At 56.1% G+C, this 24,100-nt stretch overlaps 3 protein-coding genes across 8 annotated transcripts in view; 2 read left to right on the top strand and 1 right to left on the bottom strand.

Moving 5' to 3' along the window:
• Window positions 1–11,758, top strand: part of Vps35l (VPS35 endosomal protein sorting factor like) — a 99,421-nt gene extending 87,663 nt beyond the window's left edge. The window contains exons 28-31 of one of the 2 annotated variants that reach the window (XM_047533125.1): window positions 825–990; window positions 7,179–7,297; window positions 10,962–11,108; window positions 11,531–11,758. In XM_047533125.1, coding sequence (XP_047389081.1) covers window positions 825–990; window positions 7,179–7,297; window positions 10,962–11,108; window positions 11,531–11,629 — 531 coding nt within the window. In that variant the 3' untranslated portion in view covers window positions 11,630–11,758. The remainder of the gene's footprint in view (window positions 1–824; window positions 991–7,178; window positions 7,298–10,961; window positions 11,109–11,530) is intronic. The other variant, XM_047533126.1, reaches the window with a different exon arrangement.
• Window positions 9,899–23,871, bottom strand: Knop1 (lysine rich nucleolar protein 1). Of its 4 annotated transcripts, none has more exons than XM_047533127.1 (5): window positions 23,101–23,871; window positions 19,737–20,662; window positions 17,554–17,628; window positions 15,549–15,626; window positions 9,899–13,562 (listed from the first exon to the last, which is right to left on the bottom strand). In XM_047533127.1, the coding sequence occupies exons 1-5, from the start codon at window positions 23,249–23,251 to the stop codon at window positions 13,251–13,253; spliced, it is 1,542 nt and encodes a 513-aa protein (XP_047389083.1). In that variant the 5' UTR covers window positions 23,252–23,871; the 3' UTR covers window positions 9,899–13,250. The 4 variants fall into 4 exon arrangements, with proteins under 4 accessions (XP_047389083.1, XP_047389086.1, XP_047389085.1 ...); XM_047533130.1 differs by lacking the exon at window positions 23,101–23,871 and adding an exon at window positions 22,832–23,092; XM_047533129.1 differs by lacking the exon at window positions 23,101–23,871 and adding an exon at window positions 22,614–22,791.
• Window positions 22,547–24,100, top strand: part of Iqck (IQ motif containing K) — a 117,696-nt gene continuing 116,142 nt past the window's right edge. Inside the window, exon 1 of one of the 2 annotated variants that reach the window (XM_047533133.1) lies at window positions 22,547–23,439. In XM_047533133.1, the coding sequence (XP_047389089.1) occupies window positions 23,250–23,439 (190 nt within the window). In that variant the 5' untranslated portion in view covers window positions 22,547–23,249. The remainder of the gene's footprint in view (window positions 23,440–24,100) is intronic. The other variant, XM_047533134.1, reaches the window with a different exon arrangement.

The raw sequence follows: 24,100 nt of genomic DNA, 5'->3' as shown, positions 1-24,100 counted from the left end.
CAGCCTTCCTCATTTAACCTGTCGAACGTCCCCTGGGTCCTGCTCGCCCCGAGTGATGCTGCTGGCCTGGGGGGAGGTGTGGCTGGATCGAGGGGGTGGGCTGGGTCAAGGGGACTGGGCCGTGGGCCTGTCGCCGGGCCTCATTCCCGTGGGCTGAAGCAGCTCTGGCAGTGGTGGGGAGGAGCCTCACGTGACCACACGCCTTTTCGGAACTAAATTGAACTTGTTCCCTCTCGGGTCAAGTCCCTTTTTTTGGATGGTTTAGCTGAGAAACATGGTTTGTTCCAAACTTGTGCTAGTCTCCTGGGCTTTGATTCTCAAGAAGTGGCCTCTGCTTGCCCCTTGCTGTGTGTGTCCTGAGGAACGGGGCTGTTTAAAGTCAGTGCATCGAGTGGGGACTGATTATTTGGGGCTTACCCGGGGGTGGCTTCAGCTCTCCCATCTGCTACAAGACCCACACTCTTGCTTGTAATTGGGACTTACTTTTTTTAACCACTACACACAGAAGAACAGTGTTTCTGGAAACAGGCCATTAAGCTGACAGGAGCTGCTTTCCCATCATTCCTTGGGCCTGAAGGGGAGGCTCCCAGCTGGTGCCCAGGCAGCAGCGTGCTGATCAGAGGGGCGAGTGACACCCTGTCACTCACTGGGCTCCTGGGTGGCCTGGTCCATGTGACTCTACGGGCACTTTAATCCCTCCACAGCTGCTGGGGGAGGGGCTTTGGTGTCTGGGGGGCTTTGATTTGGACCGGTTTGGGTTTTTTTTTCTTTCCTCCTCACACTTTGTACCTAGGATCATTTGTCCTGTTTGGCTTCTCCACCAGGATCATCCTGAACATGGGGTCCTGTTTCTTGTTCGAGAACTTCTCAACGTGATCCAGGACTACACCTGGGAGGACAGCAGCGATGACAGAATCCGCATCTACACTTGTGTCCTGCATCTGCTGTCCGCCATGAGCCAGGAGACCTACCTGTACCACATAGACAAAGGTAGCAGGTCGCTGCCCAACCACACGGTGCCTGAAGCCTGGGGAAGGCAGTCGCCCGTCTTCCCCTGGTCTTCCTTCCCCTGGTGTCTCACCTGCCTTGACCTTGTGCAGGGCATCACTAAGTTTACCCTTGCTGGGACTTGCCCAAGTCAACTCAGGAGTCCAGATTCCTGAGCCACCTCCTGTCCCTTCTAAATAGCATCCCCAAGAGAGGCCTGTCTGCTTAACAACACCCGCTATCATTCGCGCCTCTGGCGAGCTTTGGGTCAGTGTGCTATGTGATAACCTGGGATGGCGGCGAAGGGCACACGTGGATGAGCTTCACCCCAGCCTCTTGCCCCCCGTCTCTGGCAGCCCCCTCGTTGGTGTGTTTGTAACCTTCTCTTCTGGTGATGCGGAGGCCCTGGGAGGCCTTAGTCCAGGTGATGTGGGAGGAGACTCCCTGTTCCCCACCTGCTCCTGGCCCTTTTGAACTGGCTGGTACAGGTTTGGAAACAGCCTGTTTATGTCCAGGACCTAACGGGACATCCCGATGCCAGGCCGACGTAGCCTCCGCTTGTCAGACCCTCAGTTCCAAATTCTGGTTTCCAGAAAATAGCCTGATTGTTAAAGGTGCTTTGGCCTCTACTCGTGCGTGCTAAGGTCTGCAGGGTGTCACCACGCTGGGAGCCGAGTGAGCAGATCTCGGTGCTGAGGGCCGGCCTCTCTCTGACCTCAGAGGCGTCTAGCCGGGCCTGGGGGCTGACGACCGGCCGTAACTGAGGCCAGCTCACTTCCTGATGGTGGCCGCCGGGCCTGCGCCGGAGCCACAGCTCTTCTCCTCAGTCGTCATGGCGCCGCCCCAGACGTCCTCGCCCGTCTTTCCACATGGACGAGGGAGCCCAGAGGGACCGTGGGATTTGCTAGGCGGCAGTGGAAGTGTGTCCACAGCCACCTGGGGGTGCGTTACCCTGCTCCCTCGAGTGCACAGAAGGGCTCTAACGTGACGTGTGACCTCCAAGGAACGGCGAGGCTCAGGGAGTTACAGCAAGTGAGCTTCCAGGTAGCCTCTCCCAGATCAGGAGACCCGCGGCCCGTTCCAGCCGGCACCACGGACGTGGGCACCCCTCTGACTGCCAGCCGGTTCTCGAGTCACTCGTAAATAACATCATTTTGCAGGCGGTCCTCGGTGTCCGGTGTGCTGGGTGGGCTCGTCTGCTGTGAGGTCGCAGCTCCTCCTCTTTGTGGGATGTGCCACAGTTTATCAGCCCTGCACAGTGGCCTCTTTCGGGTTTTGTGTGGGGCCGCCACACGTCGCGCTGCTGTGGACATCCTGGCGTGTACTCCTTGGAGGACGTTTTTCTCAGGTCCACGCCTGGGGTTGGGTTGCTGGCTCGTGGACTTGCTTATGTCCGACCTTGGTAGAGCTGCCCAGGGGCTTCCAGAATGGGTCTGCCAGTTGGCATCCCCAGTGGCGTAGAGGAGGGTTCCCTCGATCTGTTGATAGGTCCTCTTCAGCTTAGCCATGCTGATGAGTGGAGTTTGCGTTTCTCTAATGGTGAATAAGGATGAGCATCTTGTCTTGGATTTGTTTACTTTTTCTTTTCCCTTTTGCGACATACTTGGAGAACTCTGAACAGCAGAAGAAGTTTTGAGGACCAGGTGGGGACATGGATGTGGCCTGTAACCTGCCAGGGGAGTGTGCTCCACCTGGCCCTCTTCTGTCCCTCCTCAAGCAGGTTGTCAGGGAACAGGGCCACCAGGCCAGAGGAGCAGAGGGAGCAAGGCCTCCCTGACGGGCAGGAGGCTTGTTTTCCAGCCTAAAGATGCAAAGCGTGGCTCTTTCCCTCCTCCTCAGCCCAGCTGTGTTTACTCTGGCTGCAGTTGTGACCTGACAAGTGTCTTAGTAGAAGAGAGGCCTGCGGGCTTGGGGGCTCTGTTCTCCCTGCTTCCTTCGCAGCCCTTTTTACAACACTGACTCAGAACTTCTGAGGGAGAGCTCTTGTTTGCATCAGCAAAGGGTAACTTAGCGCTTTCTTTGCAAATTAACAAAAAGGACATTCTGACGTTACCTGGAGCAGTAGCTCCAGCACCTCGGGCCAGCTTGCAGGAGTGTTTCATGTGGAGGTGAAACGTGCTCCTGGACACGGGGTGTGTATTTGGTTTGCAGAGTCGTCTTTGTTGGAAGAGTGCACCCAGATGCTTCTGCCAGGCAGTGTAGCCCCTTTCTTCCCTCTTGCGCGTCACCTGCCAGGCTTTTAAAGCATTTCTGTTCAGGACCCCTGGGCCAGAGATCATGGACTGTTGTTGGTGGCCATTTGCTGGGGACATCATTTCTTCCTTTGCCTCCCCCAGAGCCGCGTCTGGACTCACAGGCCCATTCAACACTGGCCTGACCAGATTAATTCTAATTTGCAAATTCATCCCCCCCCCGCCCCCGTCTGCCAGATGTTAGCCCAGAAGCCCCCCCCTCCATTTTTCTTTCGAGTGAATTCCACCTTCAGAGTCTCACTGGTTCCAGTTCATCCAAAGCCTAGATTTGCAGGTCCCAAGATCCCCGTATTGTCCCCTGCTGGCGCACAGCACTCCCTGTTGTGACTGCCCACTTGCTTGTCTGTGTGGCCTGAGGGACCGTTTGCTACTCTACAAGGGCAAGGCCAGGTTGCCCTTGTCCCCCCTCCCCCCCCCCGCAACTCCAGTTCTTAGCCCAGAACTCGGTGCAGAGCAGGCTCTTCCAGTAGCCGCTGCGCATGTGTGTGTGTGTGTGTGCGTGTGCGAGTCAGCTTGTGCAAGTGGCTGAGCCGCCTGCTCTGAACACACCCTGGCCCTCCCTCTCCTCCGAGCCGGGCTGATCAGAGTGGAAGCAGACTCCAGCCTGAGGAAGACTGGGAGTTTACACCAGAACTGTTCTGGTCCTTGGCAGTGGACTGAGAAACGCCTTCACCAACTGCAGTTTTGCCACCCTGTGAAGCCAGGTGGCTGGCCGTGGATGGCCGGCTCAGACCTTCCTCTTAGAACCGCCTTCCTCTGTGTCGGGGACGGCGGCTGAGCTCAGCAGCCCGAGCCACCTCGAAGCCCAGGCCAGTCACTCCCAAGCACCTCAGGAGCAACTGTCAAGGAAGTAGTCAGCCTGCAGAGTCCCCAGGAGGGCCACCCTAGATGAGCAGTGCAGAGAGGCCAGGGAGCAAGGAAGCCAGCGGTTCTCATTCTTAGGCAGTGGGTCCGAAGCTTGCTTTTGGATGATTCAGCCCAAACAAAAACAAAAAACAAAACACAAATAAACAAACAAACAGTGACCAGCCAGCCAGGGGCTGGCACGCCAGTAGTGGATGTTAGTTTGGTGATTTTTGGTGAAAAGCGGGCGTATTCACTGCGGTGGGGGTTTTTTCTGCTTCTCTATAGCCTTGACATTTTTCAGAATAAAGAGCTGGTGGGGAAAAGATTGAAGATGTGTTGCTCCTGAGATGCAACTAGAAATGAACAGAAAGCAGCCCTGGGACTGTTTGTCACCAGTTGGCTCATTGATGGGCACTTGCTCCTGCCCATTCCCCCGAGATTCAAGGCAGGAAATACACAAAATAATGAAATACAATTTTTAAAATGAAAATTAGTTCCTAGGAAATTATAAATCAGGAAAAACGTGTGTACATATTTATTTGCTATACATAGGGGCTCTACTGCACATGCTGTTTTGTTCCTTTAATAGTACATTGTAGGGCTGGGGCTGTGGCTCCATGGCCGAGCGCTTGCCTAGCATGTGTGAGGCGCTGGGTTTGATTCTCAGCACCGCATATAAACAAACGAATAAAATAAAGGTCTATCAACATCTAAAAGTATTTTTTAAAATTAGTATATTGTAACTCTTAGTAAATTTGTTACACTAGCATAGATGATATGCTTTTACCCTCTCCGTGGTGCTTTAGCAGTACCACAAGGCATTTGAATTGGTGGATATTTTTGTTGCTGCTCATCTCATGGTAGACACCAGTGTAAGGAGCATTATATACATGCATCTTTGAACATCTGTTGGATTATTTTCTTAGGATAGTTTTGTTTTCTTATTGGTGAATTACAATCATGCATAATAGTGGGATTCATGGTTACATATTCGTAAACAGTGGGTTTTTTTTTGGGGGGGGGACGCGGGTACTGGGAATTGAACTTGGACATCGACCGCTGAGCCACACCCACACCCCCAGCCCTATCTTGTATTTTATGGAGAGACGGGTCTCCCTGAGTTGCTTAGCGTCTCAGCCTCCTTGGATCACAGGCGTGTGCCACCCACCCAGCTGATTTTTCTTTTTGAAATATTTGGCTCATTCTTCCTTTTTTGGATTTTTTCTGTTTTTAAAGTTGCCCCTTTTTTCCATTTAATTATAGGCCACATAAATGTATTTTTGATTCAGATGGTTGATGTATTTGCCAATTTTCCTATTAGGGTGACCTTAAGGGCTCAGAGGCCATCCCTGAACATGGTACCGGTCTTTTCTTGGCCCTTTTGGCAGGGCCTGTTGGACGTGACCCCTTTCTGTTGCCGGTAGCCAGCAGTCGGTGACTGTTCCTGTGCAGATGCTGGCGGATGGCTTGTGACTTAAACCACAGTGGGACCATCCATGTGGCTCTCCCTTTCAGACTTTCCTTTCTGCAAATGAAACTTCACGCCACTTGTCCTTGTACAGGCCCTCCTGTTTGTTATAAATATTGTCTCTTGAACCGTTCGTGAGACAGTCCTTCCCACTTTTTCCTAAGAGTAACTAGATGAGGCAAGTGCTTGCAGCAGCCACGCAAGCCGTCCTGAGCTGGGTTTAGGGACAGTCCCTGAACCACACAACTGCACGTGCACCCTCCCAAGGCACAGGCATGGCCCCCAGTTTATCAGATGGCCCACCTCTGGTACAGTGGCCCAAGTTGTGAGCTCCTGCCAAACTGGCAGCAGCAAGGGCTGCCTCCGCGCTTCTTGCTGACACTGAGCCTGCGCCAGCTCCTGGCCTGCACAGCCACTGGGTTCCTGAGCAGAACAGGCTCTGCCAGGAGAGCACTGCTCACGCAGCCTGGCTCCGAGTGTCAGCTCGCACCACGTTCAAGTCGGCATTGGGACACTGGGGTCTAGTAACAGAAGGGGAGTAGAAACCCACGTGGAGAGAAGGCAGGAACTCCGTCCGCAAGGCAGAGGCCATGGTTTCGTTGTGGACTCGGGCTTTGTGGCCGGCTGGGGCTAGGCAGGTACGAGGAAAGGAAACGGGGCTGGCCGTGGGATGGTCTGGAGAGTTCCGTGGTGCAGTGCTTGCCTAGCAAGGCCAAGGCCCTGGGTTCCATCTGCAGCCCCACAAAAGATGTAGCGTTTGTCATTGGGGCCAACCGAATGCATGCTGGTCTGTCCTGCAGGGGAGCACTGCTCGGCCACTACTGGGCAGCGGATCTGTGTGCACCGACGTGGAAGTAGCTCCAAGATCTATCATTAAGCGAGAGTGCACAGCAGCCTCCTGTGCGGTGTCTCTGCCTCGCCCGGAGGAGAACAGGCCTTGTGTGACGGCGGGTGACAGAGGGAGGTGGGAGCCCCGCTCAGGCTGTCCTTGGCTGCACTGGTCTCTAGGCAGTGGTTGTCACTGGAGGTGACCAAGCATAGCGTGGAGGACTTCTGGCAAGAGACACTGTCCAGGGGATCCGAGCTTCAAGAGGAGTCCAACTGGAGAACTGCATGGCGGTCCAGGCACTTCCAGGCGTGCCGCTGCCATAGGCTGCGGGGCAGGTGGGCGCACGGTAGTGGTCGCCCTTCCCTGCTGACTTCCTAGTGAAGGATCTTCGCTGCCTCTGAGCCCTCATGGGAGGGGAGACAATGCTCGCGTCTCCTTCAGGTGCTGCTTTTGAGGCTGCACAATTACACGGCAGGGCTGCCCTCTCCCAGGACCAAGCAGGGGTGACTTCCACACCCTGGGCTGTGGCCCAGACTCTCCTGAAGGCCAATTGCTTGTGATCCCAAGGCCAGTGGGGAACTTTGACCATTCCCATGTGCCCTGCCATGACTTCCTGCCATCTGCTGAAACCATGTGACACGTGCTGTCCCTCCCTGCCGGCCACAGGCTTGGGTCTGCCTGCCTGCCTTTTTAAAATTTTCCTTTTGCCACCATGCTGGGGATCCAGGCCAGGCCTCAGGCTGGCCAGGCGGCCCTGTGCCCTGAGTCCACCTCTCTCTCTGTTGTGTTGGACCAGTGGACTCCAACGACAGCCTCTACGGGGGAGACTCCAAGTTCCTGGCCGAGAACAACAAGCTGTGCGAGACGGTGATGGCCCAGATCCTGGAGCACCTGAAAACCCTGGCCAAGGACGAGGTAGGTGCCCGAGTTTCCCAGGAAGTTTGATGGTGGAAGGGAAAGCATGTCGCCCGAGTCCTGTTCACACGGTCTGCTAGCACTTCAGAGCTGCACGCCTGTCCCCTCTGCCTGGACCGCACCTCCCCGGGACCTGCCCCTCATCACCCAGCTCTCAGGGCAGGAGCAGACGCCTTCCCCGGCCCCCATCCCGGGTAGCCATCGCCCACCTGCCCCTCTCTGTGGATCTCCCTCTGCTTCCTCACGCCTGCTTCCGCCACTTGGGAGGCCCCGTGGGAGCAGAGACCTGCCTGTGCCTGGATGACCAGTCTCAGGCCTGGCCCCTGGGTCCCCCCGTCACTCGCCTTACCATCCAGCAGGATGAGGTGAAGGAGTAATTCACACTTCCTGCTCCTGAGCTCTTCCGGTGCACGATGCCCTGACAGGCGTGTGTTCTCATGAACCAAAAAGAAAACTGAGGCACAGAGAGGTTGATCCTGTCCCTGTGGTTCTGATAGCACAGCAGATTCTGACCCGGGTCCCAAGGCCGTCCTCGTTAGTACTCGCTGCCCTGCCCAGCCGAGGCCTGGCCACCTGCCTTCAAGGAGTGGTGTGCGTGTGTCTAATGCCAACAGGAGGCCGTTTCCAGCCCATGTCACCTGTGCAGTGTGACGTCAAGTGCTTTGCATGAGTGGCGTCTTTCCTCACGACAGTCCCTTAGAGGAGAAAAGGGAACCCTCCGCGGTAGCTGTGGGATTCCTCCAGGCGGTTTTCCATAGCCGTGCTCTTAACCACAGAAGGGGTTGTTACCAGATGCTGCGGCCACCTCCAGAGCGAGCGGACGGCCCTCCACGTAGCAGATGACCGAGTTCCGTTTCCAGGCAGTACGACCTCATCACTGCCCGGCCCCCTTCACGAGTTATACCCACTGCGGCTTCTGCTTTGGCACCACTGGCCCAAGTGCATGGGAGACACGTGGACCCCACAAACCCTGCCTACCTGGCCATGACCCTTGGTCGGGTGCCGACTTGTCTGTCATTGTGGTCAAGGTGGAGGCCCCAGGGTTGGCAGCACCACAGGAAGCCGACCTGCTATCTGGCCCTGACCTTCTGCCTCCCTGTGATCTCACATCTCGCTCCTCACCTGCTCTGAGCTGTTGTTTTTATTCCCACCTAGCATGTCACCTGATAGCCCACTCCTGGCCTCATCCCACAGGAAGGGCCCGCTTTCCCTCACTGCACGCCCCCTCCCCCTCCCCAGGACCAAGATGATTTGGCTCCTCCGTTCCCAGTGGCTTCCCTCCCCCTGCTGTCCCACCCCGTGTCTTTCTGGATTCCCTTCCCCAGGTTTTGCTCCTACACCTCCACCACCTACACCCGCTTTTTTGTAAATTGCTTTTTCTAGTTGTCAATGGACTGCTATTTTTATTTACTTACTTCCTTACAGTGCTGAGGATCGAACCCAGGGCCTCACACATGCCAGGCAAGCGCTCTACCACTGAGCCCCAGCCCCAGCCCTGCCCTAAACCCTTCTGAAGTTGTCCAAAGTTTGAAGAAATAACTCAAACTGGGTTTTAATCCTTACGTCCAAACTGAATGCAGTGAGCTCCTGTCATGTCCGTTCCCAAGCCACCAAAATACACAGCTGTAGCCACACACCTAAGTGCGGGCGTACCTCGCTGCCTGGCTCCAGGACCCCATGGAGGTGGCCAGTCTTCAGCTCCTGTCCCTTGCGTGAGAGGCACAGCGTTTGCACATGCCCTGCGCACATCCTCCTGTGCACTTTACGTCCCTCTAGACCACGCGTGATGCACGTCAGCACAAAGATGCTGTGAACGCCTGTTCTGCTGATGGGGACCATGACAAGGAAGCCTGTTCAGGGCAGAGGCAGTTTCTTCCTCTTCTCCATCTGGGGCGGGTGCATGGCCTGTGGACCTGGCAAGACATCTTGGGTTTCCATTCTCTCCAGAGCATTCGAGCAGGAGCTGGAGAGAAGGGGGTATTTTTTTCTGTGCTTTATTCCCCACGTGCCCTGCCAAGTTCAGGGGCATGGCCCGAGGGGCCAGCTTGTTAGCAGTCCAAAAGGAACGGAAAAACTCAGAAAAATTCCCCTGGGGGCTCTAACGCCTCAGGGCACCTTGAGTACCATCTCCAGGGAGGGAGGGAGGGAGGCAGAAGGGTCCCCTGCTGACCCGAAGGGCTCTGGGCTGCAGAGCCCAGAACTCCAGGCAAGTTCACGCCAGGGGGGTCCCGGCTGTCTACGCAGGACCAGTGTTGGCGCCCCACCTGGAAAACAGAGTAGAGGCGACTGGGACACCTAGGCTCCTCTCTGCAGGTGGCACTCGGAAGGGAGCCCTGAGCCCTACAGGAGAAAGGGAAGGCCTTTACTTACAGTTTATGCTGAACTTAGGTCCCTCCTCCCCAGCACCATGAAATGCTCAGCTCATCTTTCTGATTTCTTAAAACCAAGGACCCCTGAGGGCAGCAACATGTGTTTTGATGAGTTCCACCCATGAAAAATTCTGCCATGTAGTTTGAAAATATTTCTTCACAGTCAGGAAGTGGGCTGGGTTTAATCAGGAGAAACAACTGTGGCCCCGAAACCCGCCCCCAGCTCAGAAAAAATAAGACCCCAAACCATATATTTGTAACTATTTTTATTTAACATTTGTCTTTCTTGAGGGAGGGGGAGGGAGCTGATGGCAAGGACTCGCAAACAATTCTGAAAGAATAGCAAAACTGGAATGTTCCTGCAGAATATCTCATCTGGACAAAAATCAAGACATGGAAAATGTCTATATGTGCACATTTATTAGAAAAATATGGGTAGACCAAGCTGAAATCGAACACGTCATTTTTTTTTCTTTAATCACTGCCACGTGAAGTTCAGTAGGGACGACTATTGGAGCCCTCCGGTGACGACCCCAGGGCAGCAGGGGCTCCACTGTTGGAAACCCCAGTGCTGACGCTATTGCTGGCACTGCTTCCAGAACTGCCCCGTGGACACATGAAGGAGCTGCCCGTTTTTACCAGGAGCCTTAAGTTGTATTTGGGTGTGGCAGAGCTGGGAAGGATGCCAGGCCCTCACCACTTCCTGGAAGTGACAATTCTCACAGGAAAAGAAGGAAAAGCAGCTCTCTTCTATTTACAGCCTCTGGAGAGTGCAGGGGACAAGGCCTTGGTCTGGTGGTCCTGTGACACGCCCGTGTGGGCATCGGAGGCCCACCCTCCCCGTCTCCAGAGATCCCACCTTCCACAGGCTGGTTACAGCCGAGAATTGAGCTTTGGGTAAAAAGCTGATTGAGAAGTCATAACAGATGGCCAGTGAGACACCTCGTCTGCTTGTTTCTTAAGCTCCCCGCACGTTACTAAAATGTCGCTAGAAGGGTCTTGGAGAGCCCTCAGCTGACCTGACAATCTGCACAGCTTGGTCCTCTTGGGGCAGGACCCACGCAGGTGGCTTCTCCTTGCCAAGGTGTCGCCGCCTCTCCCATGTGGGCTGGGGTACTCGGGCATGACCCAGGCTCCATGAGACCCTTCAGGTCGGCTCCGCTGCTGGCCACGATGCCCACTGCAGTCTCTGGCAAGGGTGAGCTGGCGCGGGGGCAGAGTCGCTGCCAGCACAGGGTCTCTGCTGGACCCGTCCCGAGCCCTCGCGCAACCCGTAACCCCCTCCCGTTTTCCAGGCCCTGAAGCGCCAGAGCGTGCTGGGCCTGTCTTTCTTCAACAGCATCGTGGCCCACGGGGACCTGCGCAACAGCAAGCTCAACCAGCTGTCCGTCAACCTGTGGCACCTGGCACAGAGGCACGGCTGCGCAGACACCAGGACCATGGTGAGCACTGGAGGCCCGTCTCCCCTTTCAGAAAGGCACTGTGTCCCCAGGTTTCAGCACCAAAAAAAAAAAGTTAAAGGCACCAGGCCCGAGACTCCTGCTGGGTCACGTCCGAGGGCTGAAAAGCATGACCTGCCGGTGTGCCGACTTCAAATCAAAAACAGGTTTCTTTAATATGGGTGGTTTTTGTCCTCCTTATAAAAACCACACATTAAAAACTTTATTCATTCCTGGTCTCACACAAATCTGATTTTAAGGGCAAGTTACAGTGAAGAAATTTTACTTTAAAGACTCCAATTCCCCCCTCGTCACTTGTCTCCCTGTTCTCTGCTAAGAAGCGTAAGCTCACAGACAGACGCGCGGCGAACTGGGCTGCCAGGTAAGTCATGAACCGAAAATGAGGCGGATCTTTTTCTTCTTAGGTGAAAACTCTAGAATACATCAGGAGGCGAAGCAAACAACCCGACATGACCCATCTGGCTGAGCTGGTCCTGCGGCTCCCCCTGCAGACGAGGACCTGACCCTGCTCCTCCAGGGCTAGTCTCCTGCCCTGGTCACACCAACTCCCAAAGAGCATCTTTGCTGCCTGGAACCCTCCTGGAATTGAGGCTTTTTTTTTTTTTTTTTTTTTTTTTTTAACTTTCTTTTCATTTACACACAGGCTGGCTTAAGCTTTGGCCTCTCCCAGGTTATTCTGGTGGTGAAGAGGAGGGAACCGTCAGAGCATTAAAATCAAATCTTGTCCTCCGGGCAGCAAGCGCCTCAGTGTTTCCTTGCACAGTGAAGTGGCTTTCGGCTTCACGGTGAGCCCCAGGCAGGCCCAGGCGGGCCTGTAGTGAGTGACAAGGGGATGTGAGGAACTTTCTTTTCTGGAATGTGCTTTTTGTGTTTGGGAAAAGCAGTCCTCCTGTGGGGGACGCGGGGAACCTGAGAATGGCGGTCAGGCGCACTGGACCACCGAGCCACACCCCCAGCCTCTTCACTTTCAGTCTGGCTGCACTGCTTAGGGCCTCGGCCGCCTCAGCTGTCGAGGTGACAGTGCGCCCCAGCGCCCTGTGACTGCGCTGCACCACACTTGCACCCGCAAGCTAGAAAGCGCTGCAGTCTGGAATCGAGCGCTGCCTGAAACACCTTGGAAGACAGGAAAGGCAGGCATCACCCACTTAACTCCTTCCTAACAAAACAGCTCAACTGTTGAGATCAAAGGAGAAAGCCAGGTCAGATTTGAGATCTGCTGTGTGACTGGCATGTGTCACACAGGTCCTGGTACCGGGGGCTCTCTTTATAGTCCAAACTGGAAGCCATGCCACAGCTGATGCCACTTCCGTGGCCTTAGGCGGCCTCCACAGAAGGCACCTGGGATCTCTCCTTGTGACCCAGGGAAGTCGTGAGATATCCCTGGGGATGTGCCATCGGATGCCTCGCACGACTAACGTGCTCTCAGGTGCCCTGTTCAGAATCCAGTGGACGCACAGAACAGGGACTCCACACTCAGCACTTAGCTAAGAGGACAGCCGCGGGGTGATTTCCCAACAGCATAGCCACATCTGCCTGGAGGCACCTCAGAGGCCTCTTGGCTTGTAGCTACTCTGACAGGAAAGGAGATAAGCTTGCTGTGGTTTATCATGAATTCCACTTCCTGTGTGAGATTTAATGTCCCAGAACGAGTTTCTTCGATTCTCAGTATTCTGGGTTAAAAGTCCCTGGATGGGACATTCAGAGTAACAAGTAGTGACTTAGGGCTTGGGGTACACAAGTATAGGTGGCACCTACTGGTGGGTGACCCCAGACAGTTGTATTACCTGATCCCTGAACCTCAGTTGCCTCACCTATAGGAGGGACGACAGCACCCACTTCATGGGTCACGATTATATCAGTGTGGGGACAGTATGTGCTGGGCACATGCCAAACCCTCAACTGTGAGCCACTATCACTATCACTAATGCAACCAGGGACAGAAGCTTTGACGGACAGGCGTTCTCTTGGCTGCCAACACGCGCTGTCCCACCCGTCCGTCCAAGCCCATCGCAAGAGCTGTCCTCGTCTTCACAGGTGTGAGAGTCAAGACAACTGTCAGGTGGCTTGCATCTGCAACAGTAAATAAGAAAGCAACTGGGCTGTTTGGGGACAGGACACGAGAGTTTAATCTTCCAACCTGACAGACTTGGAAGCGTTCCTGTCGATGTAGAAGACTTTGCTTGGGGTCGGGGCGAAGCCGAGGCCGGCCCCCCGGCTGTACTTCCAGCTCATGGCCCTGTCGTAGTCCTGCTGCAGGTTCTGCTGCAAGGCGTCCGCAGCCTTCTTGCTCAAGGCCATGTTGGGCCTTCCGATCATGCTGGGCGGGCGGCTGAACGAAGGGGAGAGGTTCTTAAAGCCACCCATGAGTTTGAGGAATTTCAGTTTCTGTTGCTCGTTTTCAAAACCAGCAGTGTCCCACTGGCCGAACCGGGTTCCCTGCGCGAGGAGGAGAAAGGTCGTCACTCTCCCGCACCCCACCCACCAGGGCGACTCAGCTGGTCAAGGTGCCAGGCGGAGTGCCCATCGGCAGGCTGCTGTTACCAACCCCGACGAGGACACGCGGGAATGTGTGGGTCACCTGTACTGACGGGGATGGAGCCTGGCAGCAGGCCCTGCGCCAGCTCTGCTGCTCCCAGCGTGGGCACGGCACGGGCACGGCATGGGCACGGCACGGGCACGGCCCAGCGTGGCTCCCCTCCCTTCAGGACACCACTCGTTTCACCGTGGGGTTTTCTGGTGGCAGCTTGGAGCACTAGGGAGTGAGCGTGGCTGCTTGGTCACCGAGCTGCACCCCCAGCCCTTTTGCCGCATTTTTCTTTGGAGACAGGGTGTCACTTAAGTCGTCCAGGCTGGCCTCAAACCCGCCACCCTGCCTCCGCATCCCGAGCTGCTGGGGTTAGAGCGTGCACCATGGCAGCGCCTCTGCCTTGCCCACTGCGCGGGGCGCCTGGGCCGATCTCCACCAGCCGACTGCTCGGGGAGGCGGCGGGCAGCTGGGATCTGAGGCGCTTTTCTTCTTGCGCCCTGGGCTTCACAGCAGCGAGGAGTGGGGCCCAGGAGGTGAAGAGTCACCCGGCCAGTCGGAGGCTGAGCCAGCCCAGCACCAGGGGTCCCCACACCACCTACCACCCATGCACAAATCTTGTGTGCACAAAAATGCAAGCACCCCCTCAAGAACCTCTCAGGAGAAACGGGAACCTAGCTCCTCAAGGACACTATCACTTTGAAACCAGGTGGCCTGGGGCTGAAGCCCCCTGGTCCAGTCCCCTACTGGGTCTCCGTGTCCTTATCGACAGGACGTCTACTCTACCCTCCTTCAGGGCTTCAGTGAAACCCGTCAGCTGACACCAGAGTGCAGCGCGCGATCCTTGGCACACTGTCCTCGCCCCGTCTGAACGCCGACCCCGCTGCCCTGGAACTTTCCACTTCCAGGTCGGCTCTGGGAGAACAATGAGAACGAGCTGCCTTTACAGCTGCCCTGAGTGAGTGGTGGCAGTTCTCCCCGCTACGTGGTGGCCCAGATGTAGGGAGGAGTGCTGCCTGCCTCGCCTACAATTTCTAGAGTGGGCCGCGTGGCGGCTCCTAACGGGGTCTGAGAGCTCAGCCAGGAGACTGATGGCCAGGGCTCCTGGGCTGGCCTGCCCTGCGGCCCACAGCCAGCAGACCCCAGCCCCAGGATGAGGCCTGTTTCTTGTCCCCCCGGTTCAGTCAGGGCAAACTCGCCCTGTGTTCTGGCTCACGGTTGTCTTCTCGGGGCTGGTGCCTCCACACGGCTGGCTAGGGTCTCCAGCCAAGTGTTGCCTCCCCAGGCCACCACCCCACACTTGCCCCCTCTAGTGCAGGGCCAGCCCCAACGGCTCGCTCACCATCTAGCACGACGCTTCTTCCTGTTCCCTGCCACACCTCATCCCCACCAGCCCGTGAGCACGGTGAAGGGTCGTGCGCCCTGGCTGCTCTGCCAACACCTGGCACACGGAAGGGCTTGGTAATGGGGTGAAGTGATTCAGCTGAGTGACAAGGGTAGTGAGGAGGGCCCCGCCAGCCTCAGCAGCCTGCAGTGTCCTTCCGTCTGTCCTAGCTTCTCAGGCAGCTCTGGAAAGTTCCCATCCAACCTGGATCTCACTGGCAGTCCCACTCTCCCCTCTGCCTCCTGCCCAGCTGCTAGCAGCCCCCGGGGCACCACCCACCGCCACAGCTTACAGAGTTCTCCGCGATCCAGGTCACCTGCTTGCCCAGAGCAGGACACAGATTATTTCACAGGGCCAGCCCCCAGGAGGGAGGCAAGTGCCCTTTCAGAAGGAAGGAAAGTGGCTCAGGACAGCTCTGGAGGGAGCCTGGGGGTGGCCTGGGCGTGCGGTCTCCCCACTCCACACCCTAGGCTGAGCAAGGGCTGGAGTCTGGACGTGGAGCACTCAGACTTACCGTCCACTTCCTGGCTTCAGAAGCTTCCGTCTTGCCCGACTCACGGTCGATCTCTTCTTGCAAGGCCTTTCGCCTCACCTGAGCAAGGAGGAGGGAAATAAGAGGGTTTTTTTTTTTTTTTTTTACCTTAAAACTCAGGACAGACGAATCCGGGGCAGTGGCGGGTGCGGAAGGCAGTAAGCTTCACTCTAGAGACAGTGGGAAGGTTCTGCAGCCCCAGGCCCGTGATGCACAGCCTCACCTACCTGCCCGGAAGGTTTCCTGAGAATGGACTTCCCCACAGACAGATGCTCACCCACCTTCACCATTATTTAGTTTATAACAGCCACTCTGGGTGGGAACTTCCCTAATGCAATGCCAAGCCCTGTCGTCTTGTGCAGAAGATAACAGCGGTGGCTTCCATGGTGATGGCACCATGGCTAGACAGAGCCAGCTGTGTGGATGAGGCAGGGGCTAGCCTGAATCCCGCAGTGCACCAGCCAGCCGTGGCTTGGGTAGGTCACCTACCTTCTGAACACTGGTCAATTTACAACAGATGGAAATCCCAGCTACCTTAGAGGGTAAATGGGAGAAGCATCTAGGTGGCGGAGCCCTGGACACACAGTAGGTGCCTCTTACACACGTGTGGTAGGATGTAGGATGGCTTAGGGCCTCCCCTGGAGCACCAAGGACCTGCTGTTCAGTATAGAAGCTTCCAGGGCCTCGTTCTTTCTTTAAAGGTTCAAGTTTAATATTTGGTCCCCCAATTTGTGGCCCCTCCTCCCTTCTGAACTACCAAAGGCTGTGAAATGAGGTGACTTCCTATCATTTAAAACAAGAGGCACACTGCCAGCTGTCGGGACGAGAGGAAACGGAGGTGGGTCCTGCCCGTGAACGCCTGCTGCAGACGTGGAAGGACGGTCACGGACTGCCTTCACCAAACCAGAAAGCCGTTCCAGCCAGGCGGAAAATTAAAGGCATAGCATGTGTACGGGGCACGAGTCCATATTTTTTTAAAATCGCACATCTAGTTACGAGGGGAGAATCTGGAAGGGTACAAGAAAAGCTGTCAGCAGGAGGGAAGATGTCAGGTCATTCCCCTAAACCTGTTCTCTTCCCAGGTCTAAACGGAATGAACTAGAGGGAAGGGCCAGGCACACCGGGGCGCGCCAAATGGCTAGGAACTTCCTTAGCAGTGACCTTCGGCAGGCGCGATGAACACAGAGCAAAAGGCTATAGCACGAAGCTGCTGAGGTCCACGATCTGCCAGAGCGGCTGTATGGTGGCCAGCCCGTCTGGGTGGCTCCAGTGGCGCTGGCCTTGGGCCCACAGGGGCTGGAGCCACCCACTCTCCTCTCCGCCTCGCCAGGCCACGGCTCCGGGGGAGCCCGACGCCCAGGCCAGCTCTGATTCTCACACCTCTGGGACTCCTTTTTAAATGCTCCCTCGACTTCTTCCTGGGTCGAAGGCCACGGGACAGGGCAGCTCAACCCACTCTTCAGACACAGAGGCAGTGCAGGAAGCTGGGATGGGGACCCTGCAGTGGCCTTCCCAACACCACCCACATGGTCTCCACAGGCACCCACGAAGCCTGTGCTGTCGTGATCCCCACACGGAAAGGGGGAAGTGAGGGTCAGGGAGCTGGTGGCTTCCCAGGTCCCCTCGTGAGGCATGTCCAAGGCCAGGCCTCTGCAGTCACCCCCTGCCTGCCAGGCTTTGGGGTCCAGGATCATGAAACACTCCAATTCCACCCAGTCTAGGCCACAGGACATACCCACAGGGGACCCCAATGAGACTCCTCCGCTGAACCAGCCAGGAGGTGGCAACCCGAGGGCCTGGCTGAGCTCACTGTCCAGCCCCAGCGGCAGGGAGGACCAGGCCGGCCTCTCAGCCTCCACAGCTTAGGGACCCCCTGGCACGAGGCGGGGAGCAGCATGCCATAGAGGCTGGCCAAGTGGCCTTTGGAGACCCTGGTGCCTGAGAAGAGGGTGCTGTGGCTCGTGCGCTGGCAGGTGGCAGAAGGTACCTGGTCTATGTGCGCCTCGTCCATGTTGCCCTTCTTCTCCAGCACCACCTCCAGGTCTGTGTCGGCGTCGGCCTCCTGTGAGAGCAGAGGTGTGCAGGTCAGTGCATGGTGAACGGTCTGCCCAGCAGCCAGCTGGGTGAGGCCACAGAGATCCCAGACCATGGCGCCACCCCAGCCCCTGCCACCCGAAAGCACTTCAAGCCAATAGCTCTGTCCCTCCTCTCAGCCAAAATTCTCCCCCCAAACGGTGGGCATTAAGCTCTCTGACAGATGAAACTGGGGCTCAGAAAGGTAAAGTGACGACCACCAAGTCACCCAAGGCTCAGGGTCAGGCTGACTCCATCTGATGCTGGCTGGGTGTGTAACCTTCCCTACTACACGTCACCTGCCCTCCCTCAGCGACACCAAATCAGCAAGAGGAGAGGAGGCGCGGACCCAGCTGACAGCAGGACCGCAGGAGCTGGGCATGCCAGCAAACTCGCTGCTGCAGGTACCCAGTTCTCTCCTCTGCTGCCACCTGCGCCCTGGGGCCGCCCTCCCTCCTACCTGCTCCCCGCCCGCCCCAGGTCCACTGCAACTGGGTGCGATTTTCAATCTCAGTGGTTTCGGGAAAGTCCTCCCCCAATCCCAGTGGCTCCCGTCTGGTTCACACCAGTCTGGACTCCTAAGGCCTCCAGGGACCGGGCCCCTGGCCTCTGCTGCATTCCCAGCAGGCCCCCAAGACCACTAGCAGGAGACCTGGGGCTGGCCCAGCGCCCCTCCTTCAGCCTCAACTGCAAGCTTGCCTGGTGCCCAGTGCGCATGTGCGGACCCAAGGCTGACTCCACCCACATCGCCCTGATGGCGCCCGGGAGGCAGGCGCACGGCTGCCACTCTGGGAGGCAGCTTCCCTCTGTGGGAGACGCTAAGCAGAGGGGACACCAAGCAGAGGGAACGCCTTTCACTGGGCTCCTGGGGAGAGGGGTTCTAGGCTCTGACGGGGGCTGGCTCCAGGCCTGTAGGGTTCCTCCTCGCCCCAAGTTTCTGCGTACAGAAAGATGACAGTACAACGAGCCCAATGGACAAGGGCAGAGCGGGAGAAATGCAGCACCATAACTCCCTTCTGCAGGCCCCGTGCAGGCCAGCCCTGCCTCCCACCCTGCCTGGGGAAACCCAGTGTGGTTCACAGCTGGGAGCCCCTGAGGGCCCAGCTCCAGCAGGCCCCCGCCCCAGGCCAGGCCTCCCCTAGGTAATGCTCATCATTACTACTTGAGGGCCACAGGGGAACAGCCAGAGCTTGTCCTCATGGAAGACAGGCATTTCTTGAGGTCCAAAGACAAGGGCTTCCAGAACATGATACCCTGGCAGCTTCTGGGAAGAGACCCACATCAGAAGTCAGTCAGTCTGCCTGAATCCCAGCTCCACTTAGACAAGGTCTTTAACTCCCTTGGGCCTTGGTTTCCTTGTCTATTAAATGGGGATGATGAGCGCAGCTAACCCACCAGACATGGGAAGATGAAAGGGTTAACACACGGAAACACTAGGACAGTTCCAGTAGTTGCTTTAGAGGGGCACCCTTCTTCCTTTGGAGGTGGCTGAACTATTAGGGTGAAAGTCTGGAGTAAATGAGATCATCTTGCAGGAGGTGGGGGTTGGGGAGGAGGAAATGCAGAGAACACTGGGACCAAAAGACTAAAACCAAGAAAAGCTACACAGCCCAGAACTGAGAAAGATATCCAGCCTCCTGCTGTTCAAATGCATTTGGTCCCTACATGGCATACACTCAGCTCAGGCAGTGAGCTCAGATAACTGCAGACAACATATGATCTCAAACCACCGGGTTCCCAAGTTTGGGATGGCAAGTGGCAAGAGTTCAGGAAGCAAGAAATTTCTGTGAAAAACTGATCCCAATTGATTCAAAATCTGCAGACAATAAGAACTTGGGTTGTTTTGTTAGCAGGAGACACATACATAACTGGTGACAATGGCTGAGCCCCTGGATGCAGCCATACCTGAAATTGAATAATTCATACCCATTCAAACTTTATGTGTCAATAAACACCGGCTTCCTTCCAGGGTTCTGGCAGCTAAAAGCATAAGTGCCCATACATGTGCAAAAGTGCACACAGGTACACACATACGCACGCTCCCAACCTGCATGCTTACTCTCCCAATGCAGCAGCCTTTTCTGAGGAAAAACCTACCTCCTCCCAAGTGTCTTCTGCTGTCCCACTCTCTTTCCTCTTCTTTTTTTTTCTTTTCAGAGTCAGCTCCCCAACCACTGGCTGCTCAGTCTTCTTGGACTTTGTCTTCTTCTTCCCTGGGGACTTAGGGCCATCTCCTATTGGAATGTATTCTGGAACGTCAACTGCGACTGGCTTCTTCTTACTTCCTTTCTTAGGGCTGTTCTCTCTGGACCTGGGGAGCTTGGAGTGGCCTAGGAGGGTGTCTCCTTCCTGATGGATTTTCTTTTTCTTCTTCATCTTCACGCTGTGTTCTCTGGGGCTCCCCTGCTTCCGTTTTTGCCCCAAAGCAGCCTGCTCCTCGCTGTCCTTCCCCAGGGAGCATGAGAACGGAGCATCCCCAGCCTCATAGAGCCACGGGTCCTGGCTGGAGAGGGCTGCAGTGTCCTGGCACTTTCTGTCCTTCTTGTGTTTTTTGAGCTTCTTCCCAACTCTGGTTACCTCCTCACCATTTCTGGTGTCTGGAGAGGTCTTTGCCACCAAGCCATGGGATGTAATGAGAGATGAGGACTTCCTCTTCTTTTTCTTCTCCTTGCTGAAGGACTCTGAGTGACCAAGGGCCTGCTTCTTGGGGCTGGGTGACTTCTCTGTCCGTCTGGCACACAACATGGGCTCAGAATCCAGGTTCTCCTCGAAAAGGATGCCATGGCCCTTCTTTTTCTTTTTTTTCTTCACCAGAGGCATCTCGTGAGCTTGTGCTCGGCCCACATTCTTAGCGGGGGATATAGCCCTAATAGAAGCATCATCGACAAAATAATCGTCATAGTTTAAAACCGAGTATTGAGTCTCTGGCTCTTTGACCACCTTCTTCTTCTTCTTTTTCTTTTTCTTCTTTTTCTCTGGGAGCCCAAGACCCAGGTCAATTTTATGGGTCTTGGTGATCATTCCTAAAAAAAAAAAAAAAAAAAAGTACAAGTTACATCACCACATCCAGCCACTGGGGTTCAATACCAGGTTCCTCACAGAGCCACATGTCTCTGAATGGTGTTCAGAAATGTCAACAAACAAGGAAATGGCCAGGATTCATTGGGAGCAAAGAGAAATCTGCTAGAAGTAGCATAAGTTTTTAATTTAGACAGAACTAGGTTTAAATCTAAATTGCTGTCAACTTTGAATCAATCCCCTAACCTCTCTGAGCCTGTTTCCTCATCTGGAAAAATGGGAGGGGGCACAGATTCTCCTTCATCAAATGGAAATTAGAGAAAATAAATCAGATTATCTGTGCAAAGTGCTTGGAACATTGCCGATTCCTTTTTCACTTCCTTAAACTTTTAAACCTAGTCATTCGTACAACAGATACTTAAGAGAACCCATCCTGGGTCAGCCATGGAAGGTACAGAAAGCCGCCTGCAGGGACATACCTTTTACTGGATGGAGACAGAAATCCTAAGAAGTTCTGCTGATTCCCACTAGAGGAAAAAAACACAGTCCCTTCTCTGGGTCATCTAAACAGACCAAATTCATTTCTGAACTTAGAAATGAACATTCCCCCCTCCACCCTTGGTAACTTGGACCCTCCTAATTGCCATTCATGTGGCACAGTGAGAGGAGGAGCCCCAGTTGGAACTCAAAAAGGCCAAAGGGTGGCTTGACATGCTTGCCATAGACCCCTGGCTTCTCTGGGGTCAGTTTCCCCGTGCATAGAGAGCTGTTCAGGTTGGGGCCACATCCAGCCTTCAAGCCTGTTTCACTGGTTTTTAATTTCAAATTGATTGCCAATATTTAATGACTGGCAATGACACACTGCAGCCTAGAATGCCTCGCTTTTCTTAGACAAAGGCAAGTCCCTGTGAGAAGGGGCTGAGGTTTTTAAAACACTTCAACTCCCACCTGGGCTACTTCTCTGGCTCCAGGCACCAGCCTAGGTCCTGCTGTTCCTGCACCAGGGCTGGGTGACAAGGAGACATTCAGAGTCAAGAAACAAAATATCTCCTTGTAGGTTTGGATGGTGATAAGGGAAAAAATAGGAGCTTCTCCAACCTGCAGCACTTCTTGGGTTTAGCGTTAGAGGGTTGGAACTGGATTCAACCCACACTTAGCTGCCTGAGAGAGCCAGACAGGGCCTGAGTGACAACTCAGGTACATTCATTATATTCTCCAGGAGCACTCATTCATTTTTGTTGAGCCCATTTTCTGGTGTATTCCCAGAGCCTACCTCAGTGCCTGGCACACAGCAGGTGCTCAATAAATACTCAACGAATGCTAGAAATACAGATTAAAGACAACATCAGCCATCAAACAGGTGGATTTGGAAGAGGCATAACAACAATAATACATAAGAGCAGGGACAGCAGTAAGGACAGCAGGATGAATGTCCTACCAAGTTGCCAAGACAGATTCTGAAGAACAGTGGTTTCCAACCTGGCAACTTAAGGAAGTGCTGTGGATCTCTGAAACAAAGGAAGTGTGGCAGGATCGTTGGCACTGGAGAAAACTGGCTGACTTGGACAGACGCCTTGAGATATCCAAGGGAAGATGTTGGCCGGACACATGGAAATTAGGGTCTGAGGCTCAGGGTGACTGCATTGGACACGGGTGACACAAACAGGACCATCTGGGTGGTAATTAAGCCTGGAACATAATGAGCCTGAGACAGGAGCTGAAGACAAACCGACATTTAAACAGGTGGGCGGAGGAGGGGCAAACCTGAAGTGGGTGGAGCCAAGGAAGCCCAGAATGGCTCCAGAAGGCGGAGTGGTCAAGAGGGCTGGTAAGAATAAAGAAGCCACCAGTGTTAGATCAGCCGGATCCGCTTCATCCAGAGCCCTGCAGGATCCTCCTCTTCGGCCTTACGACCCCACATGTATCCACTCTTACAATCAGGAAGAAGAAACAAACCTTATGGTGCATCTTCTGCAAACGCTTTCTCCAAAAGCGCTTTTATCTTAAGCTTCCGCGGGAGTCTCGCCAGGACTGGTGTCTCTCTCTCACCTCACAGGCGTGGGCGACCTAGTTCGCTTGTCTTAAGATCAGCAAGTGGCAAAACAGGGATTCGAACACGGACCCCAGGACCTCAGAGCCCGGGCACCAACACCCCACTCCCACCGTGGACTCACTAGCGGGACGCCAGAGGGCCCGCGGCTGCGAGCGCTCGCCCCGGAGCTCCGCGAAGTCGAAGCTCCTGCAGGAGCACGCAGCGACCGCCCCCGCTGGGTCCCGACTCGGCTCCAGGCGGGAGCGCTTCCTGGCCGCGGCGGCGCACACGGCAGCTGCGGGCGGGCTCGGGTGCAGGACGCCTGCCCCCCGCCTCTTCCCCGTCGCGCGAATCCTCCGGCCCCGACCGCAGACCCCGCGCCGCCCGCCTGCTCGCACCCTTCGCACCCACCTGCAGGCCAAGTCTCCCCGCCTCCACGTGAGGGCCCGCTCCACCGTGACCCGGAAGTCAACTTCGAGTCGCCGGTCCGTCCTCGCGAGTTCCGGCTCCTTCCGGTTCGCGGCCGCGCGGCGATAACGGTTGCCGTGGAAACCGCGGCCATGGCGTTGGCGCCGCGACAGGCTTCGAGTCGCAGCGTCCAGCGCGTGGAGCCAAGCGGCTCGACCGAGTCGTCGGTCACCACCCGGACACCAGTGCCCACCTTGTCGTCCCCGCCCCCCGAGCTGTCAGTCTCGCCGGGGCAGGTGGCCGAGCTGTCGAGCAAAACCCTGTGGGAGCAGATCTGCGAGGGTAGGCAGCCCGCACTGGCCGCGGCGGGCGGGAGCGGGCGCGGGAGGGGCCGCCGTGCTGGGCGCCCACTGTGCGCTAGGCGGCTGACGTGCCCGCCTCGGGGCCGCCGCGGCGCGGGCCCGCCGGGCCCCGGCTTCCACGCTCCGGGAGCTGAGGCGAGGCCGCCAGGCCGCGCGGCCCCAGCCCGGAGCGAAGACGAGGGGAGGCGGAGGAGAGCGGGCCAGGCCCCCCGAGGCCCGCTGCGTGCACGAGGAGAGCCGCCGGGCCGACGCGGGGACCCTGCGGAGAAGGCGGCGCAGACCCCGCCCCCGGGCTTCAGGCGGGACCCGGGCCCAGAAGTGGGAGGGTGGTCGGGCCACGTGCAGCGGCGAGCGGGGTCCAGGCCCACCCAGCAGGCGGAGTCGGGCGCCGTCCGGTCCTGGTGGCCCTTCGGCACTCTTCCCTTGCCGTGGACAAGTTATTTAACCTTACCTTTCCACCTTTCTGTAAGAGGGCGTGATGGTAGCAATGTGAGAAGAATGGAACCTGAGGGTCGCGGAAAGTGCTTAGCAAACTGCGCGATGGCAGCAAGAGCTGCAGGAGAGTCAGCAGTGAACCACGTGGGGGGCTTGGGGACTTGGGGTGGGTTTTTTTTTTTTTTTTTTTTCCTTCACTTGGCTCT

Source organism: Sciurus carolinensis, chromosome 18 (genome assembly GCF_902686445.1).
Source record: "Sciurus carolinensis chromosome 18, mSciCar1.2, whole genome shotgun sequence".
Classification (NCBI taxonomy): domain Eukaryota; kingdom Metazoa; phylum Chordata; class Mammalia; order Rodentia; family Sciuridae; genus Sciurus; species Sciurus carolinensis.
The sequence above is the reverse complement of the archived record's forward strand: the minus strand, read 5'-3'. Positions and strand labels throughout refer to the sequence as shown.

What these genes read in the sequence shown, in the direction of transcription:
- Knop1 (XM_047533127.1), bottom strand. Translation starts at nt 23,251, where the DNA reads ATGGCCGCGGTTTCCACGGCAACCGTTATCGCCGCGCGGCCGCGAACC. An exon ending in CAGAAGACACTTGGGAGGAG is followed by an intron (nt 17,629 to 19,736) that starts GTAGGTTTTTCC and finishes CTGCTCTCACAG; the next exon opens with GAGGCCGACGCCGACACAGA. An exon ending in ACGAGGCGCACATAGACCAG is followed by an intron (nt 15,627 to 17,553) that starts GTACCTTCTGCC and finishes CTCCTTGCTCAG; the next exon opens with GTGAGGCGAAAGGCCTTGCA.